The sequence below is a fragment of the Microcaecilia unicolor genome, chromosome 13 (genome assembly GCF_901765095.1).
Source record: "Microcaecilia unicolor chromosome 13, aMicUni1.1, whole genome shotgun sequence".
Taxonomy (NCBI): domain Eukaryota; kingdom Metazoa; phylum Chordata; class Amphibia; order Gymnophiona; family Siphonopidae; genus Microcaecilia; species Microcaecilia unicolor.
The window spans coordinates 14,419,860-14,431,964 of NC_044043.1; the positions used below are offsets into that span (position 1 = coordinate 14,419,860).

The window sequence follows — 12,105 nt, forward strand, 5'->3', positions numbered from 1 at the left end:
GTGCTCCCTGCTCGCGCCACGGCACAGCCGCACGCTTGTGTGTCGGGCGGGTTCTCTGGTCGTCAAGCCCCAATCACGTGAGAAGCGGCGGGCGAGGCAAGCAGCGAGTGCGCGCGCCGTTTGGGAGGGCGGGGTCACGTGAGCGGAGGCGGAGTTCAGGCAGCAGGTAGGGCAGAGAAGAAGGGGAGAGGGGCGGGGGTAGGCAGTGCAAGTCAAAAAGGGGGCGTGAGCGGGGAGCGCGCGGCAGAGAAAGAGAGCGCGCGCGGGGGTCTGAGGATGAAGGACCGCACGCAGGAGCTCCGCGCGGTGAGTGGCCTTTTCTGTTTCCCTTATCGCCTCCCCCTTTCCAGCTACGCACCTGCTGCTCTTGTCCCTCCCGCCCGGCGCTTCTGTCCTGAGTCGGGATGCCTTTGACACATGATAGGATGTGGGGTGTTGGGGCAGGTGGCACGGGGTTTCCCCTCACTGTGACGTGGGAACCTCTGACTCTGCTTGGGGGAGTTCAGCCCTTTCTCCAGAACCCTGGGCAGCTGGGCTTTTACACTCGCTGCCTCTCCCGCACGCAACCCTCCTTATAGGCTCCCGTTGCATCAGGATCCCAAACTAGTCAAGAGTTCAGAACGTATCTCAGCAGTGCAGAGAGCCATTTCAGACCAGATTCAATTTACAGAGACATCATATGAACAATGCTGGTGCCAGTAGGGCTCCCACCCCTGTTGGGCAGCATTTTACAGGACCAGGACACTGTACCAGTGAGAATCCTCAAAGGTAACTTTAAAACCATACAAGAACGTAAGACCTTTGAAGTCAGAATGATTGAATATTTTAACAAGGATCTGGGCTTCCTAGCCCATTATAAAGCTGTATTTCTCTGTTGATCACCTATCCACACCCATCCTGTTAGAATATCAATGATATGCTTTGATGTCCCCATGCATACTTCCTACCCACCCCCCTCCTCCCACCCTGTCAGACTGCTTGAATGTTTTCACTTGTATACACTGCTTATTTCCGATCTGAGGAAGAAGGGCAACCTTCGAAAGCTAATCAAGAAATGTATTAAGTTATGTCCAATAAAAAAGGTATCGTCTTATTTTCTTTTCCATGTTTTATTTGGTTTGATTTCTATAGATTCTACATGGAATGTTGCTATTCCTCTAGCAGCATTCCATGTAGACGTCGGCCCTTGCGGATCACCAATGTGGCCGCGCAGGCTTCTGCTTCTGTGAGTCTGACGTCCTGCACGTACGTGCAGGACGTCAGACTCACAGAAACAGAAGCCTGCGCAGCCTTCTACATGGAATGTTGCTAGTGGAATAGCAACATTCCATGTAGAATCTCCAATAGTATCTATTTTACTGTCATAGTAATGCTTGAATGTTTTCACTTATATACACTGTCAGCTAGCACATTTGCTTATTTCCGATCTGACGAAGAAGGGCAACCTTCGAAAGCTAATCAAGAAATGTATTAAGTTATGTCCAATAAAAAAGGTATCGTCTTATTTTCTTTTCCATGTTTTATTTGGTTTGATTTCTATAGATTCTACATGGAATGTTGCTATTCCTCTAGCAACATTCCATGTAGAAGTCGGCCCTTGCAGATCACCAATGTGGCCGCGCAGGCTTCTACATGGAATGTTGCTAGTGGAATAGCAACATTCCACGTAGAATCTCCAATAGTATCTATTTTACTGTCATAGTAATGCTTGAATGTTTTCACTTATATACACTGTCAGCTAGCACTTTTGCTTATTTCCGATCTGACGAAGAAGGGCAACCTTCGAAAGCTAATCAAGAAATGTATTAAGTTATGTCCAATAAAAAAGGTATCGTCTTATTTTCTTTTCCATGTTTTATTTGGTTTGATTTCTATAGATTCTACATGGAATGTTGCTATTCCTCTAGCAACATTCCATGTAGACGTCGGCCCTTGCGGATCACCAATGTGGCTGCGCAGGCTTCTGCTTCTGTGAGTCTGAACGTGCAGGACGTCAGACTCACAGAAACAGAAGCCTGCGCAGCCTTCTACATGGAATGTTGCTAGTGGAATAGCAACATTCCATGTAGAATCTCCAATAGTAGCAACATTCCACGTAGAATCTCCAATAGTATCTATTTTACTGTCATAGTAATGCTTGAATGTTTTCACTTATATACACTGTCAGCTAGCACATTTGCTTATTTCCGATCTGACGAAGAAGGGCAACCTTCGAAAGCTAATCAAGAAATGTATTAAGTTATGTCCAATAAAAAAGGTATCATCTTATTTTCTTTTCCATGTTTTATTTGGTTTGATTTCTATTGATAACCTTAAGAGTGGACTAACACGGCTACCACACTCCTATACATATTCATGAAAGTTAATCTGAAACTCTGTTGGGTTTGGGGCTCCTGAGAAACCAGAGTTGTCTACCTTCGCCCAAAATAATGTCCCTGTTTCTTTCGGTAGGAAGTCCCATACATCTCCAGCTCCATGTACTTCTATTAGGTACTATCCTCTGCTCTTTTGCTTCTCTTTACCCACCAGGCCTGCTTCTGCACTGTTTCTTTCCTGCTTCTACCTACTGCTTTCTCTGTTTGCGTTTCAGTTCTGTGTTGCTTCAGTTTTTATTCTGGATCCATGCCACATCTTCTGTCTTTTGCATTTTACAGTACAGGCATTCTCTCTGTTTGCACCCTGGACTGCCCTGTGAGTCTTTTCCTCTGGGAAAGGTCTTCTAAATGGATTAGTTTTGTGCATCCTATGACTCTAATGACCCTCACTTATGCTGTGGTATGTTCAGTGCATTTTGTCTAGCAAAAAAGGTGCCGGTACTCAAATGCCAGGCCACCCTTCAGGGGTGGAGTGATCATTGAGGGACTCACCCCACAATAGCCAGGACCCCTGCAACCAGTCATAGAATCTATGACAAGGCAGAATTTGTATGTAGAACCTGAGCTCTTTCATTAAAATATGAGAACCATGGGTCAAGTTTAGCAGACAGTGGAAAAGGTGCCGGTACTCAGTACCCCCAAGTACCCCCTCAAAAAAAGCCCTGGGTATGTTAGAGATGACTCCCATCTGAGTGGTACACCTGTTATCTCTGATATCACCTGAAGGCAGGATACACTCACTTTCACATATTCTATATAATAATTTGCACCTCCGTCTGGATGCCTGGTTCGTAACACACTTCCCATTGCTCCACCCTGGCGATGACATCAGAGGGTAGACCAATGGGAAGTGAGAGGGAAGGGAAGCCAGCACCAGCCAGCCACACAACGTTGGAGGTGAGTACACAATCGCCCCTCCCTCCCCCTCCCCCTCCGTCCTCCCTCCGAGTTCCTTCTGGAAATAGGAAATGAGGGCGGGACCAGAGGCAGAGCTGAGGCAGATGGGAAGGCAGGCTGAACTGCCGCTCACCTTTAGTGCGGACGCTGGACCCCGAGGTAACAATTTTTAAATTACAGCCAGCACGCAGGAAGGTGAGGGGCTGCCGGAGGACACGTGCTTGCACTCGGAGGGGAGACAGAGGGAGGGAGGCGCTGGGGTCTGGAACTCGGAGGAGAGGGGGAGGGGGTCCTGGAACTCAAAGGGCAGGGGAAGGAGGGAGTCCTGGAACTCGAAGGGGAGGGAAGGGAGGGGGTCCTGGAACTCGAAGGGGAGGTGGTTGGTCCTGGAACTCGAAGGGGAGGGGTGCCTGGAACTCGGAGGAGACAGAGGGAGGGAGGGATGAAGGGGGGGTGGAACTCGGAGGGGAGGGGGGCTGGAACTCGGAGGAGAGAGAGGGAGGTAGGACAGGGGGCGTGGAACCTTGCTAGCGCCCGTTTAATTTCTCTAGGAAACGGGCCTCTTCTACTAGTTACACATATTGGCTCTTGTCTTTTTACAGGACTTTTTTTATAAAGTCATATCGGCTAAATTTGTACAGTTTTGGGTAGAGGATGGGAATGCGTTGTGGGTATAGTAAACATGCTGTACTTAACTTCATATTATCTTTGTTGCTGAATTAACTGCATTGTTTTAAAGGTTAATGCCTTGCCAGTACTGTTTTATTATAGATATATCAAACATATAAATGGCGAGTGACCGACTCACTCGCAAATGCGCAGTAGAGACTTCCCTCTCTGTCCCGCCCCCGCGTCAATACGTGATGACGGGGGGGGGGGCGGGACAGAGAGGGAAACTGCGCCGCCGAGGTTGCTGCCGCCACCCCTCCACCCGGCCGGGCCCTCTCTTCCCTTCTGAACTTACACATCCATTCGCCGAACGCAGCAACGCACATCAGCTGAGCTGCAGTGAGCCCTTCCTTCTTTGCCTGTGGCCCCGCCCTCCTGTGACGTAACGTCAGCGAGGGCGGGACACACACAGGCAGAGAAGGAAGGGGCAGCTCAGCTGATGTGCGTTGCTGCGTTCGGCGAATGGATGTGTAAGTTCAAAAGTAAAGAGAGGGCCCGGGCCAGGTGGAGGGGTGGCGGCGGCGGGTGGCGACTTCGAGGGGGGGAGGGGAGCGGTGGTGACCGCGGGGGGAGGAAAACCTCAATACCAGCCCGTTTTACGGGCTCAACGGCTAGTATATATATATACACACACACACCACCTCCTTTGATTTCTTTGTCTCACAATTTTTCATGTCTGATCTTTGACATTTGTTAACCAGTGAAGCCTTCACTTTTAAGGATGGGACACCTCGCTAATGTTCTGCTTCTCAAACTAGTTGCTGGTCTTTGGTGCCTTTGATTTGCTTCTTGTTGGGTTCACTGTGGGTTGTGATACTTTATACCCGAGTTTGATTTGTCCTTGCCATTCTCAGGGCACAGACCATAGAAATCTGCCCAGCACTGTTCTTCCATAGTGAAGCAGCTGTGTAGTTTATGGAACGTGGACATTTGGATACAACCTATTTATAGGGCAATGAGCTGGGTATTATACATTACTAGTAAAAGAGGCCCGTTTCAGAGCAAATGAAATGGGCGCTAGCAAGGTTTTTGTCGCCAACACCCCCCCTCCCTCCCTGGCCAACCCCTTCGTTCTGCCATTGCTCCGCCCCCAACGTCATGACGTTTGACGCGAGGGCGGGGCCCGGAGCGATTTCCCACCCCCGCCTCCCTCCCTGCCTGCCAGCCAACCCCTTCGTTGTTCTGCCATTGCTCCGCCCTCGAGGGCGGGGCCCGGAGCGATTTTGGTGGCTTCACCACCACGAACCTTCGAACCTTTTGAAGGAAGTCAGGGCTTGGCTTCACTGACGTCAGTGTCCTCAGAGCGTTGAGGGTGAGTTTTATTATAGTAGATGGGAGGATTTTCTTCCATATGAGATGTGCAGTGTGTGTATGGGATGTATTAAAAAAGCTAGAAAAAAGGCCTATTGGATTTGATCAGCTAGTGTTAGACTTACTTTGCAGATGGAAGAACAGTTTTTAACTGAAGAAGTTATTAATAAAGGAATCAGCTGGTTTCTATAGACTAACTTGATAACTCTTTAGCCTTCACGTGACATGATTACTTTATAGTTATTGTACAGTGAATTTATCTCTTAAGATTTCTAGTTATGAGAATATTATCCAGAAATTTGCATGCATTCTTTCCTTTGAAAATAAGTTTTGCTGGTCTTGTGCTTATTTGATGAATTCATCCTGCTATGCAAAACTTGTGAAAATGTCTGACAATTTTCTCTTATCAGGTGAAAAGAGAATTTAATTTTCAGTAATAGGTTTTATTGGAAGAACTGTTCATCTTTACAATACTTGAAATATTGAATATTATGGTCACAGAATTCGATTCCAGTTTATCATAGGAATTAATTGAAATTCAGTGAAGTAAAATGAAACAATTTGTATCCCTACAGGGGTTACAACAAAATGTATAGAATTTGTGTCATCCCCAAGTCTTTCCAAATAAGATTTGCAATTTGGCAACTGGCTAGTAATACTGGACTTAAAATATATATGGTAGCACTTTACTTTTTATTTTTTGTTTTCTAAATGTATTTCTCCTTAATTTAGCTCTTAGGGAGCAGTGTTTTAAATACTAGGGATATCTTTCTATATTACAGCTGTAAGCAATTATCAGTTCAATGATGCAGTAATCCTATTCACCATAGGACTCCCAACAAACATAGTTAATAGCAGGTTGTGTTTATGGCTAAGGTTACCATTCTAGTGCACAACATGGCAAAGTAGGGCGTTTTTCTACTGTGCAGCAGTTTCAAGTGTCTGATTATATATGTAATTATCCAAAGACCGCACAAAAGCTAAAGTCTTGATGAATTGCAATTCTAATAGCTCATAATTAACCAACTAGGTAACTATATAATTGTTTTAAGTTGAAAGACAATCCATAGTCCATCTAGTCAAATCTTCACATAGGTCATTTAATCCCTGATTCTTGGCATGATGTACTGTATTCAGTTGCTTGCTCTTTGTGACAAGCCAAGGGAAGTTAAACTTCCTGTCTTCCACATCTATAGCCATCTAAAATGACAATGAAGAAAAGTTCCTTTGACTGAAAATATGATGCTACCCTACACCTATCTGCTCATGTGCCAACAGTCTGTGAAATCAGTATGTTGTGCAGTGTATTTATAGTGACCCACTTATGTCACTTGCAAGAGTAGCAATATGGCTCTTTGAGTCTAGATAATAGATCAAAATATTACATATGAAGTGTAAGTAGGGACTCACGGGTGTTTCATGCCTTGCCATTTTGGAACTGTTCATACTTGCTAACAAAAAGGAGAGAAAGAGGGCATGTATACTGCAGTGGTCTTTGCTAATTTTATGTCTTGAGCTGCTTTGGACCCAAAAGGGCAGAAAGTGTTAATAAATATCTTCCCATTCCTTGCCACTTGCAGCAGATGAATCCAGGAACTAGTGGGTTAAGCCCGCCTACCAGCAGGTGGAGATAGAGATAAACAAACTAAAGGCAGTGATGTCAGATGGCCAGCTCCTTCCTCAGTTAGTATGTCTCTATCTCAGCAGGTGGTGGACGGCTTTTTCTTTAGCTCCTGGGCCCAAGGCCTCTGAGGGTGCTCCTGGGTCGGTGGCCAGTTTGAGCCGGGGGGGGGGGGTGGCGGACTGGTGGTGTCCCCTTTGGCAGCATACGCAGTTGCTGGGTCCCTGCTGCACCTCAAATTCCCTCTGAACAGGCTTTTGCTGTTCCTTTCCTTCCCTGGTTGTTTCTGCCTCCTCACTAAAAAAAACAAAACAAAACCATGGAATTTGTTTAAAAGAGAAACAGAAGCACAAGGAAGTGTGTTTTTGCTGAGAGCAGGTTTATGTTACTGCTGTCCGAGTCCTGTTTTCTGTTGCCCGCTTGTCTGAGCCTGCCTCGAGTTGGAGAGTTTTTTTTCTTTGGCTCAGCTGTCAGTTCCCGTGCTTTCCCGGTCTGGGGTAAGTCCTGCTGGGTTCCTGTTCGGGGGCGGGCGATGGCAGCGGAGGCGGGAAACGGCGTTCTGCGATGGGCCTTTGCAGCGCGGGGTGCGCTGATTTGGCGGGACTCGACGGAGCGGTGCCCCCCCCCCCCCAAGAGAGTGCTTTCCCGTCCAGAGCCTGGCGATACTCACGCCATTTTGCGATCGGTTGTGGAGCCGGCTCCGGTAGCGGTTTTGGGCAAAGCTTCTTCTCTGCTGGTAGGGGAGTTGGGGTGGGGTCGTCAGGCACTGTGGGCAGTGGTGCAGGTGCCATGGCTGCGACCTCCTCCGTTGCAGGGGAGGGGTTTTCGCCAGAGTTTATTTTGCTACTCCATCAGGCGTTTTTGTTGAAAAGGGCCTTCCCCCTCCCCCCTCACGCGACTGTGACAGCTTCGGCCTTTGATTCTCTCAGGGGGTCTGGGGGTAACCAAGAGATTTGGGGTTTTTCCCCAGAGGATTTCTCCTCCCTTAAAAAGCCTAGGCTTTCTTTGGAGTCTGAGGAGGGGTCGCCTGCAGCTTCCTCCTTGCTGGCTCTCTCGGAGCAGACGGGGGTAGAGGACGTGGAGGATGGTGTCCTCACTGACCAACCGGAGGACTCTTCCGCTGTGAGGATTTTCCATAAGGAGGAGTTGTCCTCCTTTATCTCTCGGGCGCTGGAAGCCCTGAATATAGAGGACCCTGAGGTTGCGACTTCTCAGGCAGTCAACCCCAAGATGGCTAGTACCAGACGATCTTCTAAGGCCTTTCCGTTGATTTCGGCCCAGTGGGTGGATCCGGATGGGGGGGAGGGTTGGAAGTAGCCAGGGCTATGGCCAGGCTGTATCCAGTTTCAGCGGACCGTTTAGAGCACTTTGCTCTACCTAGGGTGGATGCCCTGGTGACGGCGGTCACTAAAAAGACTACTCTTCCAGTGGAAGGTGGTGTGGCACTTAAGGATATGCAAGACAGATGGCTAGAGGCCTCTTTAAAATGTGCCTTTGAAGTGGCCGCTTTGACACTTCAAGCTTCTGTTTGTAGTTCTTATGTGGCTATCGCTTGTCTCATTTGGCTACATTCTGTCATGGATTCGATTTTGGAGTCAGATATGCCGGGAACTCCTCAGATGTTGCTGATGGATATTGGGCTGACGTACTTGGCAGATGCCTTGTATGATTTGGTCTGTGCTTCGGCCAAACTCGTGGCCTTGACCGTTTCCTCTCAGCGTCTTCTGTGGCTCCGTCATTGGGCTGCAGATATGGCCTCCTAAGCAACGGCTCATTAAATTGCCTTACACAAGGGAAATTGCTTTTTGGGAAGACCTAGGAGCCTTGAGGTCACGATTCAGAGAGATGCGCCGGTATAGCTCGGGGCGGTCCAGCGCAGCCTTTCAGCGTCCTCATTTTGGGCAGCGTTCTTCCTTTCGCAACGAGAAGCGTCCGGCTGGAACTCCTCTCATCAGGGGGCTCCTTCTCGGGCCTCCCAATGATGGGGCGCAGGTCCACTCGGGAGGAGAGCAGATCGGTGGTTGGCTTTCTCTGTTTCTAACAGAGTGGGCCAGAATTACTTCGGACCAGTGGGTCCTCAATGTGGTGTGAGAAGGTTACAAGCTAGAATTCTTCTCTCCCGTCACAGACTCTTTTTCTGGAGTTCCGCTGTGTATCGCGGGCCAAGAGGACAGCAGTTCTGCAGTGTTTGTGAGACCTGCTAAGGATAGGGGCTATTGTGCTTGTTCCTCCTCTCGAAAGGCGCACAGGTCGGTATTCCATCTTCTTTGTGGTTCCAAAGAAGGGAGGGGCTTTTCGGCCTATTCTCGATCTCAGAAAAGTAAACCAGTTTTTGCGGGTTTGTCACTTCCGCATGGAGACATTAAGAGCAGTTATTGCTGCTGTTCAACCAGGCGAGTTTTTGATGGCCCTCGATTTGAGGGAAGCTTACCTGCACATTCCCATTTGGCAGCCCCATCAGAGATTTCTCAGATTTGCGGTGCTGGGTCAGCACTTCCAGTTTTGGGCCCTTCCTTTCGGAATGGCCACTGCCCCACGCACTTTTTCCAAGGTCATGATGGTGGTGGCAGCGTTCCTGCGGAAGGAGGGGAATCGAGTGCATCCATATCTCGACGACTGGCTGATTCAGGTGACGACAGCAGAGGAGAGTCGAGTGGTCATCGACCGAGTGATTGCGGTGTTGCAATCCTTAGGTTGGGTGGTCAATATGGACAAGTCATCTGGTTCCTACTCAGAGTCTGGAGTATCTTGGAGTGCAATTCGATATAAAGCGGGGGAAGGTGTTTCTTCCTGAGGGGTGAAGGATCAAATTGCTTTCTCAGGTACGGACCTTATTGAGTTGTCGCGCTCCCCGAGTGTAGGACTATGTTCAGCTCCTCGGTTCCATGATGGCGAGGTCATTCAATGGGCAAGGGCTCACATGCGGCCTCTTCAGAATTTCCTTTTCAGCAGATGGTCGCCGACGTCGCTGGATTATCAACGACGCCTTCCTTGGTCGAGCCGGGCCAGGGACAGTCTCGCGTGGTGGCTCCGGTCAGCCAGTTTGCAGAAGGGTGTTTCTCTGGCGTCTCCCAATTGGGTGGTATTCATGACAGATGCTAGCCTTGCGGTCTGGGGAGCCCATTGTCTTCATCGAGTAGCCCAGTGATCGTGAACCCCTCTCAAAGCGACTTGGCCGATTAAATCGTCTGGTGTTGCGAGCACTCATGAATGCGCTGCGGAGTTTTCAGGACCTTCTGCAGGGGCAGGAGGTTCGTGTATTCTTGGATAACACCATGACAGTGGCCTACATCAATCGGCAGAGGGGCACTTGCAGTCTTCCCTTGGCAGTAGAAGCGTCTCGTTTTCTAGTATGGGCGGAAGCGCATGTTCAAAGTCGGTCAGCAGCGCACATTGTGGGTCAAGACAATGTTCAAGTGGATTTTCTCAGCCGGGCTCTGTTGGATGCAACGGAATGGACGCGGTCGGACTCTGCTTTTCGGCTGATCTGTCAATGTTGGGGAAGACCAGTAATGGATCTCATGGCCATGGCTTGCAATGCCAAAGTTCCCCAGTTCTTCAGCTGCAAACGGCAGCCAGGATCCGCAGGATTGGATGCTCTTCTCCAGCCATGGCTGGAACAACAGCTACTGCATGTTTTTCCTCCGTGGCCTCTGATAGGGAGAGTTCTTTGCCGCATAGGGCGGCATCGGGGGCTGATTGTTCTAGTGGCCCCAGATTGGCCCCGTTGGCCGAGGTATGCGGATCTCGTTCGAGCACTCTGAGCCACCATTGTGACTTCTGGTGACTCCCGATCTTCTGCATCAAGGGCCAGTTCAGATGGAAAAATCCCTCCCGCTTTGGTCTTACGTGGCTATTGAGAGGCAGCAGCTGAGAAAGAAGGGATTTTCAGGACTAGTCATTGCCACTCTTTTGGGGGCACGGAAGCAGTCTACTTCAGCAGCATACGCGCGAGTGTGGAAAACTTTCTCAGCGTGGTGTGCTTTGCGTGCTGAATCACCTTTTCAGGCGGACATTCCGGTTATTCTGGAGTTCCTTCAGGATGGTCTTCAAAAGGGATTGGCATATAATTTCATTCGAGTGCAGGTGGCTATGCTAGCTTGTTTTGGGCAAACTGGACGGTTCCTCTTTAGCAGCTCACTCTGCTGTAGTCAGTTTCCTATGGGGCTCTTCGGCTTCGGCCTCCTCTGCGGCAGCCGTGCCCGGCGTGGCATTTGAATGTGGTACTGCGAGCCCTCCAGGCCCCACCATTTGAGCCATTGAATAAGGTTTTTTTTTTTTTATTTGTATGAAGTCTTTATTAACAAATGATACAGTCTTCCAACAGATCAAACAAAAGTGTCTTTACAGCCAAAACAGTATGTGATATCAGAAGTCGTAAGTTACATTTTGGGCCTCTCCAAGCATAACTAAAATCTCAATACTCTCATAAGAATCAAACCTTTCGAAACTTCAAATTTTTTCAGAACTTTTACATTAGGAGTCAAACATACCGCCCTCCCCCCCACTACCCCTGCCCCCCCCCCCCCACCTCCCTCGTCCCAATCGGACTGGTTGTAGGAATCAGCTTCTGAATTATGTATGATAAAGAAAGGGGTCCCAAATCAAGTGCCATCTGTTTGTATGGTTGCTCCGCTCAGCTATAAGCCTTTCCATCTCACAGACATATCTCAGTTTTCGAAGCCACCGAGTTAATGGTGGAATCGTAGTCTGTTTCCAACAGGCCGCTATGACAATTTGAGCTGCACAGGTGGCATAGCGCATCAGAGTTTGTTGATTGGGTGAGAGACCCGCTGCATTTGATGAGAACAAAAAGATGGTGGGGTGCCATGGAATCTGAGTTCCCAACCATACCTGCAGTCTACTACGAACCGCTTTCCAGAAAGCCCTAATTTTCCTACAGTTCCACCAAATATGCCCCATGGATCCCTTCACACTACATCCCCTCCAGCACTGCCCAGGCAAGGTAGGATAAATACGTTGTAAACGCTCTGGTGTCATATACCACCTAAATAGGACTTTAATGGCATTTTCTTTGATTGGTACATGAGACACCCCCGCCGCCGCTCGCTCAATCCTCTCCCATGCCGTATCCTCTAGTTCAATACCCAGGTCCCTTTGCCAACCCTTCCTGTGAAGTATATAATGGGGTGTTTGTTGAGTAATGATGCGATGTAAACGAGATATCAACCCTGTGGTCGTAGCCGGTCCCTCACAAATTTGTTCAAAGGC

The 12,105-nt window shown here is 48.8% G+C and overlaps 1 protein-coding gene across 2 annotated transcripts in view; it reads left to right on the forward strand.

Annotated features, from left to right (window-relative positions):
- Positions 1-243: 243 nt before the first annotated feature.
- STX1A (syntaxin 1A) overlaps positions 244-12,105 on the forward strand; it is a 557,770-nt gene continuing 545,908 nt past the window's right edge. For both annotated transcript variants that reach the window (XM_030185767.1, XM_030185768.1), the window contains exon 1: positions 244-306. In XM_030185767.1, the coding sequence (XP_030041627.1) occupies positions 277-306 (30 nt within the window). In that variant the 5' untranslated portion in view covers positions 244-276. The remainder of the gene's footprint in view (positions 307-12,105) is intronic.